At 44.1% G+C, this 21,845-nt stretch overlaps 1 protein-coding gene across 1 annotated transcript in view; it reads right to left on the bottom strand.

Moving 5' to 3' along the window:
• LOC133548684 (DNA polymerase zeta catalytic subunit-like) overlaps positions 1–21,845 on the bottom strand; it is a 134,215-nt gene that overhangs the window by 5,964 nt on the left and 106,406 nt on the right. The window contains exons 20-22 of the mRNA XM_061893655.1: positions 17,813–17,954; positions 12,822–13,066; positions 5,252–5,360 (exon numbers count right to left, since the gene is read on the bottom strand). Of these exons, the coding sequence (XP_061749639.1) occupies positions 5,252–5,360; positions 12,822–13,066; positions 17,813–17,954 (496 nt within the window). The remainder of the gene's footprint in view (positions 1–5,251; positions 5,361–12,821; positions 13,067–17,812; positions 17,955–21,845) is intronic.

Below are 21,845 nucleotides of genomic sequence, written 5' to 3'. Positions count from 1 at the left end.
CAGCTCGCTACTCGCTACTTTTTTTTAATCGATCTATTCATGTTTGTTTTGGTTCATGACAGAGCTTCAAAGTAGAATCCACGCATTAGATTAGATTAGATTAGATAGTACTTTATTTATTCCGTCAGGAAAAGAAAAATTTTCAGCACAATCCCATTCAAGTTTAGACAAACATTGCAGGGAGACAGAACAGGATCGCTGACGGGTCTGCCCGGCTTCCAGCGCCCCCTTACAAAAAAGATGAGATAAAGGTAAACAAAGGGGGTATTTATTGCCACCTTTCCCAACTTCTTTGTCACGTGTTGCTGGCATCAAATCCTAAAGTTACTGATTATTTGTAAACAAAACTACATAAAACAAGAATGGGAAAGAATTCCACTTTCAAAGCTTCGACAATTAGTTTCCTCAGTTCCCAAACGTTTATTGAGTGTTGTTAAAAGAAAAGGTGATGTAACACAGTGGTGAACATGCCCTTTCCCAACTACTTTGGCACGTGTTGCAGCTATGAAATTCTAAAGTTAATGATTATTTGCGGGCTTCACAGTGGCAGAGGGGTTAGTACGTCTGCCTCACAATACAAAGTTCCTGCAGTCCTGGGTTCAAATCCAGGCTCGGGATCTTTCTGTGTGGAGTTTGCATGTTCTCCCCGTGAATGCGTGGGTTCCCTCCGGGTACTCCGGCTTCCTCCCACTTCCAAAGACATGCACCTGGGGATAGGTTGATTGGCAACACTAAAAATTGGCCCTAGTGTGTGAATGTGAGTGTGAGTGTTGTCTGTCTATCTGTGTTGGCCCTGCGATGAGGTGGCGACTTGTCCAGGGTGTACCCCGCCTTCCGCCCGATTGTAGCTGAGATAGGCGCCAGCGCCCCCGCGACCCCGAAAGGGAATAAGCGGTAGAAAATGGGATGGGATGGGGGATGATTATTTGCCCAAAAAAAATAGTTTATCAGTTTGAACATCAAATATGTTGTCTTTGTAGCATATTCAACTGAATATGGGTTGAAATTTATTAGCAAATCATTGTATTCTGTTTATATTTACATCTAACACAATTTCCCAACTCATATGGAAACGGGGTTTGTAAGTAAGTAAACAACCTGTGTAACGAAAGGATGCATATTTAAATGGTGCACTGGTAAGTGTGTTTACTATATGGATTAGTAACAATATCACTGCAAAGACTTTCAAAATGTGCACTTAATTCTTACTACACTCACTGTCACCACGTTTTGAGCAAATCAATGACTTGCAGTTTAGTAAAACCTTTTAAAAAAAACTTCCTGTGTGACAAATTGCCTTTGTAGCCAAATATTGTGGTTTTTTATTTATGCAATCAAATAACTTGTGATTAGTCACGATTAAACAAAGTTAAAGTAACAATGATAGTCACACACACACTAGGTGTGGCGAAATTAATCTCTGCATTTGATCCATCACCCTTGATCACCTCCTGGGAGGTGATCAAAAGAAGATTAAAATAAAATTTTCTGCCCTGGGGAGGAGGTGCAGACTGAGGCCAAGGGGGGGGAAAAAAAAAAAATAAATAAATAAAAAAAACCTCATAACCATGGCACACATCCCTCTTCCATGTGTGTAAGAGGGAAACATCAAACATCAACATCATGCCTGCGTTTCACCAATCACATGCAGTCACTGGTGACGTTGGACCAATCAAACAGAGCCAGGCGGTCACATGACCCGTTTTATACAAGTTGAAAAACGTATTGGGGTGTTACCATTTAGATTAGATTAGATTAGATAGTACTTTATTTATTCCGTCAGGAGAGTTCCTTCAGGAAAATTAAAATTTTCAGCACAATCCCATTCAAGTTTAGACAAACATTACAGGGAGACAGAACAGGATCGCTGACGGGTCTGCCCGGCTTCCAGACCCCCTTACAAAAAAGATGAGATAAAGGTAAACAAAGGGGGGGAGAAACAAATAGAAGATTAAAATAAAATTTAAAAAATCGGTCTTTGCCTGGGCCCTGGAGAGGAGGTGCAGACTGAAGCCAAGGGGGAAAAAAAACAAAACAAAAAACCTCATAACCATGGCACACATCCCTCATCCATGTGTGTAAGAGGGAAACATCAAACATCAACATCATGCCTGCGTTTCACCAATCACATGCAGTCACTGGTGACGTTGGACCAATCAAACAGAGCCGGGCGGTCACATGACCCGACTTAAACAAGTTGACAAACTTATTGGGGTGTTACCATTTAGTGGTCAATTGTACGGAATATGTACTGTACTGTGCAATCTACTAATAAAAGTTTCAATCAATCAATCAATCAATCAATCAAAAGCCTAAAGACTGATCGCACAGTTCCTGTCTTCACAATAAAAGCGCCGCTCCGTCGCGCCTGCGCTAACAAAATAAGAGTCTCCGAAAGCCAGCGCAAACAAAGCTAGCAAGCTACGGAGTTTCCCGCCAATGTATTTCTTGTAAAGTGTATAAAAACGAATATAGAAGCTGGACAAATAAGATGCCAAAAACCAACGACTTTCATGTGGTATTAGACAGGAAGGAGGAACTTTTTTTCTCCTCCATTTGAAAACGTGGACATTATCAGCACTTCTGTCTGATTCCAATCAATGCAAGTCATCAGAATCAGGTAATACACCAACTTATATTCTTGTCTTCATGAAAGATAGGAATCTATATGTTAAACATGCATGTATATTCATTAAAACACCTTCAACATGTGAACAAAAACGGCAAAATAAATAAATATAAATGATATACTGTATATATAAATGTATGTATATATATATATATTGTATATATGATATGTGTGTATGTATATATGAGGTAGATCACCTCGACTTGGTCATTTATTAAGTAATTGATAAACGTTGAAAAACTTATTGGGGTGTTACCATTTAGTGGTCAATTGTACGGAATATGTACTGTACTGTGAAATCTACTAATACAAGTATCAATCAATCAATCAATCAATCAAATCAATGAATGCTTACTGAGCCTATGGTGCTGTTAAGTTATTGTGGCTCAATGTGCCATTTTTATTTTATTTTAATGTACTATTATTTAATATATATTATTGTTTTAGTTGCTTAAGAGATATTCCTGGCTCTGAATTGGCTCATTGCTATTTTTTATGTTTTTGTGCATTATTAGTTGCCGTAATCAGGTTACTCATCAGTACTTGAGTAGTTTTTTCACAACATACTTTTTACTTTTACTCAAGTAAATATTTGGGTGACTACTCCTTACTTTTACTTGAGTAATACATCTCTAAAGTAACAGTACTCTTACTTGAGTACAATTTCCAGCTACTTTACCCGCCTCTGATTGACATTCACGCCACCCCGAGGGTCTTGTCTTGACAAAGCTTCCAAACTATGGGAGATCGGGCTTTCCCCTCCGCCGCACTAAGTCTGTGGAACACTCCGGTATAGCTCGGTTGGTAGAGCGGCCGTGTCAGCAACTTGAGGGTTGCAGGTTCGGCCGTTGTGTCCTTGGGCAAGACACTTTACCCACCTGCTCCCAGTGCCACCCACACTGGTTTAAACGTAACTGAGATATTGGGTTTCACTATGTAAAAACGCTTTGAGTCACTTGAGAAAAGCGCTGTATAAATATAATTCACTTCCCTGACCACCTGAGGGTACCACAGACTGTGAATACTTTTAAAAAAAGGTCTTTTTTTTTTTTTTAGATATATGTATGCTAGTTGTAGCTATTAGGGTGTTTCAGTTTTCATTTTTGTATTATTTATTTTACTTGTTGGGGGGCAGCTATTTGTGGTTCTAGCGTTGTTTTGTTTTTGTGTTTTTTTTTAAAATGCACTGTAGCACTTGGAGGTTGTTTGCTCAATGTAAAGTGCTTTTACAAATAAAATCTAGTATTATTATTATTATTGTGAGATGACGCTGGCTGCTGCCGGATGATTATTAAGAAAAAACGACCGACAGAAAGGCCGGAGACACTTTATATTTCAACCGGAGCTCCCGTCAAAACTCTAAAGACGGTTCCTGTCTTCACGATAAAAGCCGCGCTTCATCCTGCCTGCGCTATCAAAATAAGAGTCTCAGAAAGCTAGCAAGCTAGTCAATATATTTCTTGTAAAGTGTATAAAATAAGAGTATGGAAGCTGGACAAAAAAGTACAACTACAACGACTTTTTTCCTACACTTTGAACCCCGCGGCTAATTTATGGATTTTTCTTTGCTAAAGGACATAATACACACTAAAAACGTGTTTTTACATTGTGATATGGCGCCATCTTTTGGATGAGTTAGCTTACAGCATTTGTCCTTCCATTGAGTGCTTTCAACAGGAAGTAGAGGGCCATTCAGCCTTCCAGCCATCCATAGCGTTTCTACTTGTATAGATTCTCCATTCATCAGTCCGAGCAGGGTTTGTATGTTTTACAATACAACTAAAACTATTCAGACTTACTAAAACGTCCCATGTGTGACGTCTGTAGGACTGTTTTCACGCATATTTGAACGTGCTATTGTAGCGTAACGAAGGTAGCGTCGTTAGCGTTGCGTAATATGCTAACAGTGTCTGTGTTAGTATTATTAACGTACGACTATGTTATTTTTGTGTTGTAAAAATTGAGTCCGTTTAGCTGATCGGAGGGCTAGCTTGCGCAGATGGCGGGTCCATGACCCATGACTTCTGTTTTGTCTGATCAGCCGTTTTACTGCCCTGTCACCGGCACCGTTTGGAAACAATTAAGGTACGTAAATAAACATTTACATATGTAAATATTCATTTTGCAAATATATCTGCGACTAATAGTCCATTGAGGCTAATATATGGGGGAAAAAAAAACATAAAAATTTAGTGGGTGTGGCTTAATTATACAGAAAATACGGTAGTTTTCGTATGTCTCCCACAAAATGGCTAGTTTTGTGGACTTAAACAAGATATCAAACATATATGGAGCAGTTGGCACCTGCAGCTACTCATATCCTTACAATGGATCCATTAAAAAAATTATAATAAGCGGGCATCTGGTCAGGGGAAGACCCAGGACACGTTGGGAAGACTATGTCTCCCTGCTGGCCTGGGAACGCCTCAGGATCCCCCGGGAGGAGCTGGACCAAGTGGCCGGGGGAGAAGGAAGTCCGGGCTTCCCTGCTTAGGCTGCTGCCCCCGCGACCCCCAGGAAAACCATGAAAAAAACTGCATTTTTGCTCTAAATTGAATAATCTTCTTTAACTTCCAGTGTGAAGGAGTGAGTAGGAAGTCAGCCGTAGGGGCGTGGTCATACCTTGACGAAGGCGACGCCATTGGGTGACACGGTGATGTCATCACGGAGCTGGTAGAGGAGCTCCGGGGGAACCCGCAGGGAGGTGCAGCCGAACTTGAACTCGTCCGTGCTGGAAGAGAAACCAGGAATATTTTTTCATTCTTCATCACTTCATCTTCAGCAGAGTCACACATCTTTAAAGTCAGGGATACTAGTGAGGTGTTTCATAACTCTAATACAAGGGTGTCCGAACTAGTCTTGTCCCCATAGCAATATTTTGGTACCGAAATGTATTTCCGTACTTTTCCAAATAAAGGGGACCACAAAAAAAAATGTCATTATTGTCTTTATTGTAACAACAAAATGTTAGTGTACATGAAACATATGTTTATTATTGTTATTTAGTCCTTAAATAAAATGTTGAACATACTAGACAACTTGTCTTTTAGTAGTAAGTAAACAAACAGACTCCTAATTAGTCCGCAGTAACATATTGTGTCATTTATACACCTATCATTTTATAAAGAACAAACTGTAAAAATTGATTATTAATCCACTTGTTCATTTACTGCTAATATCTGCTTATTTTCTCTTTTAACATGTTCTATCTACACTTCTTTTAAAATGTAATAATCACTTATTCTTCTCTTTGATACTTGACGTTAGTTTTGGATGATACCACACATTTAGGTATGGATCCGATACCAAGTAGTTTCAGGATCATACAATAAAATATAATACCTAGTAAACCAATTATAATATGGTTAAGAAATACGGATATAAAGGGTAGGTGTCGCGCTGTTTTCTGTTTGAACATGTTCTATCTACACCTGTGTTAAAATGTAATAATCACTTATTCTTCTCTTCTTTGATACTTGACGATACCACACATTTAGGTATAGATCCGATACCAGGTAGTTACAGGATCATACAATAAAATAAAATACCTAATAAACCAATTATAATATGGTTAAGAAATACTGATATAAAGGGTAGGTGTCACACTGTTTTCTGTTTGAACATGTTCTATCTACACTTCTGTTCAAATGTAATAATCACTTATTCTTCTCTTTGATACTTGACATGAGTTTTGGATGATACCACACATTTAGGTATGGATCCGATACCAAGTAGTTACAGGATCATACAATAAAATATAATACCAAGTAAACCAATTATAATATGGTTAAGAAATACTGATATAAAGGGTAGGTGTCGCGTTGATTTCTGTTTGAACATGTTCTATCTACACTTCTGTTCAAATGTAATTATCACTTATTCTTCTCTTCTTTGATACTTGACAGTTTTGGATGATACCACACATTTAGGTATGGATCCGATACAGGTAGTTACAGGATCATACAATAAAATAAAATACCTAATAAACCAATTATAATATGGTTAAGAAATACGGACATAAAGGGTAGGTGTCGCGTTGTTTTCTGTTTGAACATGTTCTATCTACACTTCTGTTCAAATGTAATAATCACTTATTCTTCTCTTTGATACTTGACATGAGTTTTGGATGATACCACACATTTAGGTATGGATCATATTCAAAGTCCTCATGTGTTCAGGGACGTATTTACTGACTTTAGAAACATAATATGAATTTTTTAAAAGGGATAAAAAAATATCGATGTAATCATAGAAGTATCCAGAAGATACGCTCTTGTACTTGGTATCATTACAGTGGATGTCAGGTGTAGATCCACCCATGGCGTTTGTTTACATTGTGACGGCGGTGAGCTATTGTATCCTCCTACGGTGTGTAGTGAAGCATGTTTAGCTATTCCTCATCCTCCAGTGATAATGATACTTGTAAAAAACGTACTTTATTTGTCACCATAGAGACCAGGATTAGTGATTTAGAAGTAGCTAAAACACGGTGGATGGACGTTAGCCGCTAATTAGCTAGGCATGTGCGGAGGGCGTGGCCTGCAGGCCTGCAGCGAAGCAGGATGGCCCACCTGGGCCTTGTTATCCAATCACCTGTCACTCTGTATAAGCAGCAAGACGGGTGGAAAGAGGTTGTTTGAGTGAGAGCACGAGCGTGTCGGAAAGAGACAAACCCTTGCTGAAACGCAACCCAGAGACTGTAGAGAACATGAAACGGGCTTGGTGGTCTGGAGAACCCACTGGAAGACAGAGTCAAGAATTTGGCGCCCAACCAAGCCGGACCAACTGAGCCGATGGAAGCCGACCACCTGACCGCCAACAAATGGCCCAGCAGGGCCAAATCCTGCAGGCGCTGGCGGACCGGGTGAAAACGTCGTCCAGCTGTCCATAGCGTTTCTACTCGTATGGATTCCTCGTTTATCACTACGGGCAACGTTGTTATGTTTTACAATACAACTAAAACTATTCATACTTACTAAACTAACCCATGAGTGATGTCTGAAGTAGTGTTTTGGTGCATATTTGTACGTGACATCGTAACGTAATGAAGCTAGCGTTGTTAGCATTAGCTAATATGCTAACACGTTTACGAGTGTCTCTGTTAGTATTATTAACTTAGAATGGCATTATTATTTTTATTGTTGATTGAGCTTGGTAAGTTATAAATATATATAGCCCTGCAATGAGGTGGCGACTTGTCCAGGGTGTACCCCGCCTTCCGCCCGATTGTAGCCGAGATAGGCGCCAGCGCCCCCCGCGACCCCAAAAGGGAATAAGCGGTAGGAAATGGATGGATGGATGGATGGATATATAGCCCTGCAATGAGGTGGCGACTTGTCCAGGGTGTACCCCGCCTTCCGCCCGATTGTAGCTGAGATAGGCGCCAGGGCCCCCCGCAACCGCAAAAGGGAATAAGTGGTAGAAAATGGATGGATGGATATATAGCCCTGCAATGAGGTGGCGACTTGTCCAGGGTGTACGCCGCCTCCCGCCCGATTGTAGCTGAGATAGGCGTCAGCGCCCCCCGCGACCCCGAAAGGGAATAAGCGGTAGAAAATGGATGGATGGATATATAGCCCTGCAATGAGGTGGCGACTTGTCCAGGGTGTACGCCGCCTTCCGCCCGATTGTAGCTGAGATAGGCGTCAGCGCCCCCCGCGACCCCGAAAGGGAATAAGCGGTAGAAAATGGATGGATGGATATATAGCCCTGCAATGAGGTGGCGACTTGTCCGGGGTGTACCCCGCCTTCCGCCCGATTGTAGCTGGGATAGGCGCCAGCGCCCCCCGCAACCGCAAAAGGGAATAAGCGGTAGAAAATGGATGGATGGAAAAATAGCCCTGCAATGAGGTGGCGACTTGTCCAGGGTGTATCCCGCCTTCCGCCCGATAGGCGCCAGCGCCCCCCGCAACCGCAAAAGGGAATAAGTGGTAGAAAATGGATGGATGGATATATAGCCCTGCAATGAGGTGGCGACTTGTCCAGGGTGTACCCCGCCTTCCGCCCGATTGTAGCTGAGATAGGCGCCAGCGCCCCCCCCAACCCCGAAAGGGAATAAGCGGTAGAAAATGGATGGATGGATGGATGGATATATAGCCCTGCAATGAGGTGGCGACTTGTCCAGGGTGTACCCCGCCTTCCGCCCGATTGTAGCTGAGATAGGCGCCAGCGCCCCCCGCAACCGCAAAAGGGAATAAGTGGTAGAAAATGGATGGATGGATGGATATATAGCCCTGCAATGAGGTAATGACTTGTCCAGGGTGTACCCCGACTTCCGCCCGATTGTAGCTGAGATAGGCGCCAGCGCCCCCCGCGCAACCGCAAAAGGGAATAAGCGGTAGGAAATGGATGGATGGATATATAGCCCTGCAATGAGGTGGCGACTTGTCCAGGGTGTACGCCGCCTTCCGCCCGATTGTAGCTGAGATAGGCACCAGCGCCCCCCGCAACCCCAAAAGGGAATAAGCGGTAGAAAATGGATGGATGGATATATAGCCCTGCAATGAGGTGGCGACTTGTCCAGGGTGTACCCCGCTTTCCGCCCGATTGTAGCTGAGATAGGCGCCAGCGCCCCCCGCAACCGCAAAAGGGAATAAGCGGTAGAAAATGGATGGATGGATATATAGCCCTGCAATAAGGTGGCGACTTGTCCAGGGTGTACCCCGCCTTCCGCCCGATAGGCGCCAGCGCCCCCCGCAACCGCAAAAGGGAATAAGTGGTAGAAAATGGATGGATGGATATATAGCCCTGCAATGAGGTGGCGACTTGTCCAGGGTGTACCCCGCCTTCCGCCCGATTGTAGCTGAGATAGGCGCCAGGGGCCCCCGCAACCGCAAAAGGGAATAAGTGGTAGAAAATGGATGGATGGAGATATAGCCCTGCAATGAGGTGGCGACTTGTCCAGGGTGTATACCGCCTTCCGCCCGATTGTAGCTGAGATAGGCGCCAGGGCCCCCCGCAACCGCAAAAGGGAATAAGTGGTAGAAAATGGATGGATGGATATATAGCCCTGCAATGAGGTGGCGACTTGTCCAGGGTGTATACCGCCTTCCGCCCGATTGTAGCTGAGATAGGCGCCAGCGCCCCCCGCAACCGCAAAAGGGAATAAGCGGTAGAAAATGGATGGATGGATATATAGCCCTGCAATAAGGTGGCGACTTGTCCAGGGTGTACCCCGCCTTCCGCCCGATTGTAGCTGAGATAGGCGCCAGCACCCCCCGCAACCGCAAAAGGGAATAAGCGGTAGAAAATGGATGGATGGATATATAGCCCTGCAATAAGGTGGCGACTTGTCCAGGGTGTACCCCGCCTTCCGCCCGATTGTAGCTGAGATAGGCGCCAGCGCCCCCCGCAACCGCAAAAGGGAATAAGCGGTAGAAAATGGATGGATGGATATATAGCCCTGCAATGAGGTGGCGACTTGTCCAGGGTGTACCCCGCCTTCCGCCCGATTGTAGCTGAGATAGGCGCCAGCGCCCCCCGCAACCGCAAAAGGGAATAAGCGGTAGAAAATGGATGGATGGATATATAGCCCTGCAATAAGGTGGCGACTTGTCCAGGGTGTACCCCGCCTTCCGCCCGATTGTAGCTGAGATAGGCGCCAGCGCCCCCCGCAACCGCAAAAGGGAATAAGTGGTAGAAAATGGATGGATGGATATATAGCCCTGCAATGAGGTGGCGACTTGTCCAGGGTGTACCCCGCCTTCCGCCCGATTGTAGCTGAGATAGGCACCAGCGCCCCCCGCAACCGCAAAAGGGAATAAGCGGTAGAAAATGGATGGATGGATATATAGCCCTGCAATAAGGTGGCGACTTGTCCAGGGTGTACCCCGCCTTCCGCCCGATTGTAGCTGAGATAGGCGCCAGCGCCCCCCGCAACCGCAAAAGGGAATAAGCGGTAGAAAATGGATGGATGGATATATAGCCCTGCAATGAGGTGGCGACTTGTCCAGGGTGTACCCCGCCTTCCGCCCGATTGTAGCTGAGATAGGCGCCAGCGCCCCCCGCAACCGCAAAAGGGAATAAGCGGTAGAAAATGGATGGATGGATATATAGCCCTGCAATAAGGTGGCGACTTGTCCAGGGTGTACCCCGCCTTCCGCCCGATTGTAGCTGAGATAGGCGCCAGCGCCCCCCGCAACCGCAAAAGGGAATAAGTGGTAGAAAATGGATGGATGGAGATATAGCCCTGCAATGAGGTGGCGACTTGTCCAGGGTGTATACCGCCTTCCGCCCGATTGTAGCTGAGATAGGCGCCAGCGCCCCCCGCAACCGCAAAAGGGAATAAGCGGTAGAAAATGGATGGATGGATGGATATATAGCCCTGCAATGAGGTGGCGACTTGTCCAGGGTGTACCCCGCCTTCCGCCCGATTGTAGCTGAGATAGGCGCCAGCGCCCCCCGCAACCGCAAAAGGGAATAAGTGGTAGAAAATGGATGGATGGATATATAGCCCTGCAATGAGGTGGCGACTTGTCCAGGGTGTACCCCGCCTTCCGCCCGATTGTAGCTGAGATAGGCACCAGCGCCCCCCGCAACCGCAAAAGGGAATAAGCGGTAGAAAATGGATGGATGGATGGATGGATATATAGCCCTGCAATGAGGTGGCGACTTGTCCAGGGTGTACCCCGCCTTCTGCCCGATTGTAGCTGGGATAGGCGCCAGCGCCCCCCGCAACCGCAAAAGGGAATAAGTGGTAGAAAATGGATGGATGGATGGATATATAGCCCTGCAATGAGGTGGCGACTTGTCCAGGGTGTACCCCGCCTTCCGCCCGATTGTAGCTGAGATAGGCGCCAGCGCCCCCCGCAACCGCAAAAGGGAATAAGCGGTACAAAATGGATGGATGGATATATAGCCCTGCAATAAGGTGGCGACTTGTCCAGGGTGTACCCCGCCTTCCGCCCGATAGGTGCCAGCGCCCCCCGCAACCGCAAAAGGGAATAAGTGGTAGGAAATGGATGGATGGATGGATATATAGCCCTGCAATGAGGTAATGACTTGTCCAGGGTGTACCCCGACTTCCGCCCGATTGTAGCTGAGATAGGCGCCAGCGCCCCCCGCGCAACCGCAAAAGGGAATAAGCGGTAGAAAACGGATGGATAGATGGATGGATGGATATATAGCCCTGCAATGAGGTGGCGACTTGTCCAGGGTGTACCCCGCCTTCCGCCCGATTGTAGCTGAGATAGGCGCCAGCGCCCCCCGCAACCGCAAAAGGGAATAAGCGGTAGAAAATGGATGGATGGATATATAGCCCTGCAATGAGGTGGCGACTTGTCCAGGGTGTACGCCGCCCTCCGCCCGATTGTAGCTGAAATTGGCACCAGCGCCCCCCGCAACCGCAAAAGGGAATAAGCGGTAGAAAATGGATGGATGGATGGATATATAGCCCTGCAATGAGGTGGTGACTTGTCCAGGGTGTACCCCGCCTTCCGCCCGATTGTAGCTGAGATAGGCGCCAGCGCCCCCCGCAACCGCAAAAGGGAATAAGCGGTAGAAAATGGATGGATGGAAAAATAGCCCTGCAATGAGGTGGCGACTTGTCCAGGGTGTACCCCGCCTTCCGCCCGATTGTAGCTGAGATAGCCGCCAGCGACCCCAAAAGGGAATAAGCGGTAGAAAATGGATGGATGCATATATAGCCCTGCAATGAGGTGGCGACTTCTCCAGGGTGTACGCCGCCCTCCGCCCGATTGTAGCTGAAATTGGCACCAGCCCCCCCCCCCCCCCCCCCCCAAAAGGGAATAAGTGGTAGAAAATGGATGGATGGAAGTTCACCAAAACGTCAGCGTGGAGTCATTGAGTCTGTTTAGCTGATTGGTAAGCTAGCTTGCGCAGCTAGTGGGTCCATGACGGTGACTTCTGTTTTGTTTGATCATCCGTTTTACTGCCCTGTTACAGGCACTGTAAGTATGTAAATAAACACTCCTAAAATATCTGTGCACATGACTCATTTCACAACGTATAGCTTGGTGCGGCTAATATACGAAACTATAATTTTTTCTTCGAAAATTTAGTGGGTGCGCCGTATTTATTTGCAGGTTTTGATTTGGTTTGAAGGCAGCAGATGAAACAGCAACACAGTATCAGTGCAGCGTCAACACAGCCAGTGAGTGTGCCACACGCTCCCTGAGGTGTCCTTTACCAATTCAGCAGTGGGGGAAAAAAAAACCAAAACTAAGGTTCTTACGTTCCCAAGCTGTCCATGTGTCCCAGGCAGGTGGAGTAGCAGTAGTTGTAGGCGATGACGATGGAGGGATAAAGCGACTGGAAGTCCAGAACCACCACGGAGTTGCTGTAAAAGCGGGACTCGGGCTCCATGATTAGGGGCAGACACTGGGGTGCCCTCTGCTGGGCCCGCTGCTGCACGCTGGGCGTCACGGGGATGTAGTTGAGGGGCTTGGCCACACGCAGCATCATGGACTCTACACGGTACTGCCGGGACAGAAGGACACTTTTATTCCTTAGGACATGTTTATAGTCGCTACAAAGCCAGTGAGGTTAAATGGTAAATAAAAAGAGAATACAACTTATATTCAATTACATGGACTGCAAAGACAAGATATTTCATAAAGAAACTCCTTTCTTTTTGCAAATAATCATGAATTTAGAATGTAATGGCAGCAAAAAAGGCATTTTTACCAGTGTGTTACATGGCCTTTCCTTTTAACAACACTCAGTAAAGGTTTGGGAACTGACGAGACACATTTTTCATTCTTGCTTGATGTACAGCTTAAGTTGTTCAACAGTCTCCCGCCTCACATTTTCAGGCAGGCCAGTCTAGTACCCGCACTCTTTTACTACGAAGCCACGCTGTTGTAACACCTGGCTTGGCATCGTCTTGCTGAAATAAGCAGGGGCGTCCATGATAACAACATATGTTGCTCCAAAAGCTGTATGTACCTTTCAGCATTAAGTGTAAGTTACCCATGCCTTGGCCACTAATACACCCCCATACCATCACACATGCTGACTTTTTACATTTTCACCCAGATGGTTCTTTTCCGGAGGACAGAACCTCTACAGTTTCCCAATTTGAAACACTTTTTCATTTTTTTTTTTCTGGGTGTTGTTGACAAATAGCTGTGGCTTTGCATAATAATAAATAACAAATGATAAATGGGTTGTACTAGTATAGCGCTTTTTCTACCTTCAAGGTACTCAAAGCGCTTTGACACTACTTCCACATTTACCCATTCACACACACATTCACACAATGATGGAGGTAGCTGTCATGCAAGGCGCTAACCAGCACCCATCAGGAGCAAGGGTGAAGTGTCTTGCTCAAGGACACAACGGACGTGACGAGGTTGGTACTAGGTGGGGATTGAACCAGGGACCCTCCGGTTGCGTAAGGCCACTCTCCCCACTGCGCCACGCTGTAGTACAGTTTTAACTTGCACTTACGCAGCGAAGCGTTTCTGGGTGTTGTTGACAAATAGCTGTGGCTTTGCATAATAATAAATAAGTGATAAATGGGTTGTACTTGTATAGCGCTTTTTCTACCTTCAAAGTACTCAAAGCGCTTTGACACTACTTCCACATTTACCCATTCACACACACATTCACCAGCACCCATCAGGAGCAAGGGTGAAGTGTCTTGCTCAAGGACACAACGGACGTGACGAGGTTGGTACTAGGTGGGGATTGAACCAGCGACCCTCCGGTTGCGTACGGCCACTCTCCCCACTGCGCCACGCTGTAGCAGAGTTTTAACTTGCACTTACAGATGTAGTGACTGACTGTGGTTTTAGGAACACGTGGTGATATCCTTTACACACCGATGTGGCTTTTTGATGCAGTAGCGCCTGAGGGATGGAAGGTGTGTAATATCATGGCTTACGTGCAGTGATTTCTCCACATTCTCTCAACCTTTTGATGATATTACGGAGCGTAGATGGTGCAATCCCTCAATTCCTCGCAATAGCTGCTTGAGAAATGGTTGCGTACGTATATTGAAGAGTTAGTGCTGCAAGGGGTTGTGGGTATTTGTTCTGTTGTGTCTATGTTGTGTTACGGTGCGGATGTTCTCCCGAAATGTGTTTGGGGGCGGCATGGCGTAGTGGGTGGAACGCCCGTGCCAGAAACCTGAGGGTTGCAGGTTCGCTTCCCACCTATTGACATCCAAATCGCTGCCGTTGTGTCCTTGGGCAGGACACTTCACCCTTTGCCCCCGGTGCCGCTCACACTGGTGAATGAATGATTGGTGGGGGTCGGAGGGGCCGTAGGCGCAAACTGGCAGCCAGGCTTCCGTCAGTCTACCCCAGGGCAGCTGTGGCTACAGATGTAGCTTACCACCACCAGGTGTGAATGAATGATGGGTTCCCACTTCACTGTGAGCGCTTTGAGTATATAACAATAGAAAAGCGCGATATAAATCTAATCCATTATTATTATTATTGTCATTCTTGTTTGGTGTGGGTTCACAGTGCGGCGCATATTTGTAACAGTGTTAAAGTTGTTTATACGGCCACCCTCAGTCTGACCTGTATGGCTGCTGACCAAGTATGCTGGCATTCACTTAAGTGTGTGTTTTAGTCGCATATATTATGTGACTTGGCCGGCACGATGTTTGTATGGCGAAAAAGCGGACGTGACAACATATTGTAGACCAGGGGTGCCCACACTTTTTCTGCAGGCGAGCTACTTTTCAATTGACCAACTCGAGGGGATCTACCTCATTTATATATATCATTTATATTTATTTATTTATGAAAGAGACATTTTTGTAAACAAGTTAAATGTGTTTAATGATAATACAAGCATGTGTAACACATATAGATGTCTTTCTTTCACGAAGACAAGAATATAAGTTGGTGTATTACCTGATTCTGATGACTTGCATTGATTGGAATCAGACAGTAATGATGATAACGCCCACATTTTCAAATGGAGGAGAAAAAAAGTTGTCCTTTCTGTACAATACTACATGAAAGTGGTTGGTTTTTGGCATCTAATTCATCCAGCTTCCATACACTTTACAAGAAAAACATTGGCGGCAAATTCCGTAGCTTGCTTGATTGACATTCACGGCACCCGAGGGTCTTGTGAGATGACGCTGGCTGCTGCCAGTTCATTATTATGAAAAAATGACAGAGAGGAAGGCGAGAAACACTTTTTATTTCAACAGACTTTCGCGCCGTCCCTTCCGTCAAAACTCTAAAGGCCGACTGCACATTTCCTATCTTCACAATAAAAGCCCTGCTTCATGCTGCCTGCGCTAACAAAATAATAGTCTCGGAAAGCTGGCGTGCACAAGTGACGTGCACGCCAGCTTTCTGAGGGATCGCTTGTGCACGCCAGTTTTCCGAGACTCTGTATTTAGTTAGCGCAGGCAGCATGAAGCAGGGCTTTTATTGTGAAGATAGGAAACGTGCAGTCGGCCTTTAGAGTTTTGACGGAAGGTACGGCGCGAGAGTCTGTTGAAATAAAAAGTGTTTCTCGCCTTCCTCTCGGTCATATTTTCATAATAATGATCTTGCAGCAGCCAGCGTCATCTCACAAGACCCTCCGGTACCGTGAATGTCATTTAAGTGACGTCTTGGTGAAGATTGATGATCACTCATTTTTAGGTCTATTTTTTTTTAAAGGCCTGGCTGGAGATCGACTGACACACCCCCCGCGGTCGACTGGTAGCTCGCGATCGACGTAATGGGCACCCCTGTTCTAGACAAACTAAAGGCAGTGCCTTATAGGCACGCCACCAATATTGTTGTCCGGGTGGAAATCTTGAGAAAATCTGGAGAATGGTTGGAAAATCGGGAGAGTTGGCAAGTATGAGTATTAGCGGCGAATGCAGTGTTACAGCGGCAGAGGTATAGTACCGGCGGGCCAGCTCTAAAGTTTCCTAAAAAATTTCATTTTTGCCTCTTTGAGCTGTAATTTGACCCCCTTAAAATGCTTCAAAGTGCAAGTTAAAGCTCTGCTATGCCAAGCGAAAGCCATTTATCAACAACATCCAGAAATCTAATAAAAAACCAAACCCCAAAAGTCAAAATTGCGCTCCAGCGCCCCTTAGGAAAAAACCCAGACAAAACTGCTTGTAACTTCTGTTCGGAATGTCGCTAACAAAAACCTCTATGTAGGGCTGACTTACACCTACATTTCATAATCGTATCTTCTAGGGCAAAAATCAACAGAAATTTAGCAAAAACCCATTCAAAGCAAAATTTTCGCAAAAAATGCTATTTTTGCCTCTTTAAGCTGTAATTTGACCCCCTTAAAATGCTTCAAAACTCACCAAACTTGGCAGACAAATCAGGACTGGCGAAAATTGCGATCTAATGAAAAAAACAAATCCCATAAAACACAGCAAAAACTGCGCCTAGGAAGAAAACACAAACAAAATTGCTTGTAACTTCCAGTAGGAATGCCGGAAAGACATGAAACAAAAACTTCTATGTAGGTCTCACTTAGACCTACATTTAGATGATTGACATTCTTAGGCAAAAATCAACAGGAAGTTACAAATTACCCCTTCAAAATAAAAGTTTTGTAAAAACCCGTCACCTTTTTCAAACGTAAACTCCTCCGAGTGCGTTTGTCGTTTCGGCCTCAAACTCGCACAGGAGAGAGATTGAACCCTTTTGATTAAAAATGTCCCTCAAAGTTTTGATTACTGCTCCGGTTTTGATTTTACGCGCCTTCAAAGAACCCCTGCGCAAAGTTTCCTAAAAAAATGTCATTTTTGCTTCTTTGACCTATAATTTGACCCCCTTAAAATGCTTCAAAGTGCAAGTTAAAGCTCTACTATGCCAAGCGAAAGCCATTTATCAACAACATCCAGAAACGCTGATCTGTAATTTGACCCCCTTAACGTGCTTCAAAACTCACCAAATTTTACACACACATCAGGACTGGCGAAACTTGCCATCTAATAAAAAACCAAACCCCAAAAGTCAAAATTGCGCTCCAGCGCCCCTTAGGAAAAAACCCAGACAAAACTGCTTGTAACTTCTGTTAGGAATGTCGTAGAGACATGAAACAAAGACCTCTATGTAGGTCTGACTTAGACCAGGGCTTGGCAGCCGTCAAAGGCGGACCCGACCAACGCTGCTTGCAGCTTTAATGTTAATTTGATATTGCCTCAAGGGCCAAATGTAATTGCATGGCGGGCCAGAGTTTGACACCCATGCTCTAGATGAAAGAAGGTATGTCGTCTCAAAAGTAGCGAGCAGGTACCTGAGAGCCTCGAGTGAGAACGTGGAAAAACTGGATCCCAAACAGTCTGGCGAGCTCGCTGGTTCTGCCGATGATGTCCCGCTGCTGCAGGAGCTGCATGGCACCCTGCACGCGGCTCACGTAGTAGTCCACCGTTTTCCACCTAAGACGAGCAAGGAGCAATGAGCGACAACTTTAGGAAGGCTTCACTTCCGGCAGATCGTGGAGCGCAAGACCTGCATGACAGTGTCCGTTAAAGAAGAGCACTCATGTTGTTCTTACTTCCACTTGACCTCGTGCAAGGGGGTCTACAACGGCGGTTTAGGAGTGTTAAAGGGGAACATTATCACAATTTCAAAAGGGTTAAAAACAATAAAAATCAGATCCCAGTGGCTTGTTGTATTTTTTGAAGTCTTTTTCAAAATTTTACCGGTCTCGGAATATCCCTAAATAAAGCTTTAAAGTGCCTTATTTTCGCTATTTGCGATGCCACTATCCATTTCCCTGTGATGTCATACAGTGCTGCCAATGTAAACAAACAATGGGAATACTACAGCAAGATATAGCGACATTAGCTCGGATTCAAACTCGGATTTCAGCGACTTAAGCGGGTCAACAGATTACGCATGTATTGAAACGGATGGTTGGAGTATGAAAATATTGAAGAAGAAACTGAAGCTATTGAGCGAATTCATAGCCATAGCATGGCCGAATAGCTGCGTTAGCATCGCCGGTAAAATGTGCGGACCAAACGATCAGGACTTTCGCATCTTTTGACACTGGAGCAACTTAAATCCGTCGATTGGTAAGTGTTTGTTTCGCATTAAATGTGGGTGGAAGGAAACGTAATATAGTTGCAAATGCATCTGCAGGTTATCCATACATCTCTGTGCCATGTCTGCTTTAGCACCGCCGGTAAGTAGCATGTTAGCATCGATTTGCGTAGCATGTTAGCATCGATTAGCTGGCAGTCAACATCAACAAAACTCACCTTTGTGATTTCGTTGACTTTATAGTTGCAAATGCATCTGCATGTTATCCATACATCTCTGTGCCATGTCTGCTTTAGCACCGCCGGTAAGTAGCATGTTAGCGTCGATTTGCGTAGCATGTTAGCATCGATTAGCTGGCAGTCAACATCAACAAAACTCACCTTTGTGATTTCGTTGACTATCGTTACAAATGCATCTGCAGGTTATCCATACATCTCTGTGCCATGTCTGCTTTAGCACCACCGGTAAGTAGCATGTTAGCATCGATTAGCGTAACATGTTAGCATCGATTAGTTGGCAGTCAACATCAACAAAACTCACCTTTGTGATTTCGTTGACTTTATAGTTGCAAATGCATCTGCATGTTATCCATACATCTCTGTGCCATGTCTGCTTTAGCACCGCCGGTAAGTAGCATGTTAGCATCGATTAGCGTAGCATGTTAGCATCGATTAGTTGGCAGTCAACATCAACAAAACTCACCTTTGTGATTTCGTTGACTTTATAGTTGCAAATGCATCTGCATGTTGTCCATACATCTCTGTGCCATGTCCACTTTAGCACCGCCGGTAAGTAGCATGTTAGCATCGATTAGCGTAGCATGTTAGCATCGATTAGTTGGCAGTCAACATCAACAAAACTCACCTTTGTGATTTCGTTGACTTTATAGTTGCAAATGCATCTGCATGTTATCCATACATCTCTGTGCCATGTCTGCTTTAGCACCGCCGGTAAGTAGCATGTTAGCATCGATTAGCGTAACATGTTAGCATCGATTAGTTGGCAGTCAACATCAACAAAACTCACCTTTGTGATTTCGTTGACTTTATAGTTGCAAATGCATCTGCAGGTTATCCATACATCTCTGTGCCATGTCTGCTTTAGCACCGCTGCTTAATAGCATGTTAGCATTGATTAGCTGGCAGTCAACATCAACAAAACTCACTTTTGTGATTTCGTTGAATTTATCGTTACAAATGGATCTGCAGGTTATCCATACATCTCTGTGCCATGTCTGTCTTAGCATCGCCGGTAAAATGTGGAGACACTTTGGTACATTCAATGGGGGTCTGGTGGCAGATTTCTTGCCAGTGGTGCAACTTGAATCCCTCCCTGTTAGTGTTGTTACACCCTCCGACAACACACCGACGAGGCATGATGTCTCCAAGGTTCCAAAAAATAGTCGAAAAAAACGGAAAATAACAGAGCTGAGACCCGGTGTTTGTAATGTGAAAATGAAAATGGCGGGTGTGTTACCTCGGCGACGTCACATTCCGACGTCATCGCCTCCAGCGCGATAAACAGAAAGGCGTTTAATTCGCCAAAATTCACCCATTTAGAGTTCGAAAATCGGTTAAAAAAATATATGGTCTTTTTTCTGCACCATCAAGGTATATATTGACGCTTACATAGGTTTGGTGATAATGTTCCCCTTTAAAGCAGTGATGGCGCTGGGAATTTTGAAAATGGGGTCCCGGGGACCCCATCACGTCATTTTTTTAGGTCCCACTTTTTTGCATGTTTTGAAAACACTTGGTAAATGTATGCATGATCCTGTTATATTTCACATTCTATGTTGTGTTTTGGAAAAATGTTGTCATGAACCTTAATTCATTAAAAAACAAATAAGTGAAGTGAAGTGAATTATATTTATATAGCGCTTTTCTCTATTGACTCAAAGCGCTTTACATAGTGAAACCCAATATCTAAGTTACATTTAAACCAGTGTGGGTGGCACTGGGAGCAGGTGGGTAAAGTGTCTTGCCCAAGGACACCTCGGCAGTGACTAGGATGGCTGAAGCGGGAATCAAACCTGCAACCCTCAAGTTGCTGGCACGGCCGCTCTACCAACCGAGCTATGCCGCCCCTACAAATAAAACAAATATTTTTTTATGGAAATGTATTCACTTTCTTCTTTTCTTCATGGATCTAAAGCAGGGGGCACCAGGTCGCCCGTAAGGACCAGATGAGTCGCCCGCTGGCCTGTTCTAAAAATAGCTCAAATAGCAGCACTTACCAGTGAGCTGCCTCAATTTTTTTTAAATTGTATTTATATACTAGCAAGCTGGTCTCGCTTTGTTCGACATTTTTGATTCTAAGAGAGACAAAACTCAAAAAGAATTTGAAAATCCAAGAAAATATTTTAAAGACTTGGTCTTCACTTGTTTATTTTTTTTTACTTTGCTTCTTATAACTTTCAGAAAGACAATTTTAGAGAAAAAATACGACCTTAAAAATGATTTTAAAATTTTTTAAACACATACACCTTTTTACCTTTTAAATTCCTTCCTCTTCTTTCCTGAAAATTTAAATCAATGTTAAAAAAAAAGGTATTTTGTTTATTGTAAAGGATAATAAATACATTTTTATTTAATTCTTCATAATATTTGTGAAATATCATGATTAAAATTCAAAAAAATTATTCTGGCAAATCTAGAAAATCTGTCGAATCAAATTCAAATCTTATTTCAAAGTCTTTTGAATATCTTTTAAAAAATTTATTCTGGAAAATCTAGAAAAAGTCTTTGTTAGAAATATAGCTTGGTCCAATTTGTTATATTTTCTAACAAAGTGCAGATTGGATTTTAACCTATTTAAAACATGTCATAAAAAATATATATTTATTGTGAGAAATCATTAAGATGATCAGTGTTTCCACAAATATAAATATCATTAATTATTAATAATAACATAAAGTTAAAGGTAAACTGAGCAAATTGGCTATTTCTAGCAATTTATTTAAGTGTGTATCAAACTGGTAGCCCTTGGCATTAATCAGTACCCAAGAAGTAGCTCTAGGTTTCAAAAAGGTTTGTGACCCCTGATCTAAACTTTACTGCTGCCACCCCAAAATCAGAATTATCTGGCTGACGAGGACCACTGACACATCTCAACTCTGCATATTTGACTAAAACATCAACATCAAGTACCTACTGTACTGTTTACTTGGTGAAATACCTTTTTTTCGGAGCAAATATCTACCCAAAGCACCACTTTTCTGCTGCCAAAAATAGATTTTAAGTAATATTTTGATATTAGCACAGAGCATATTTGACTAGAAT

This window comes from Nerophis ophidion, linkage group LG03 (genome assembly GCF_033978795.1).
Source record: "Nerophis ophidion isolate RoL-2023_Sa linkage group LG03, RoL_Noph_v1.0, whole genome shotgun sequence".
Taxonomy (NCBI): Eukaryota; Metazoa; Chordata; class Actinopteri; order Syngnathiformes; family Syngnathidae; genus Nerophis; species Nerophis ophidion.
Note: the sequence above shows the minus strand (reverse complement) of the source record. Positions and strands in the feature narration are given on the sequence as shown.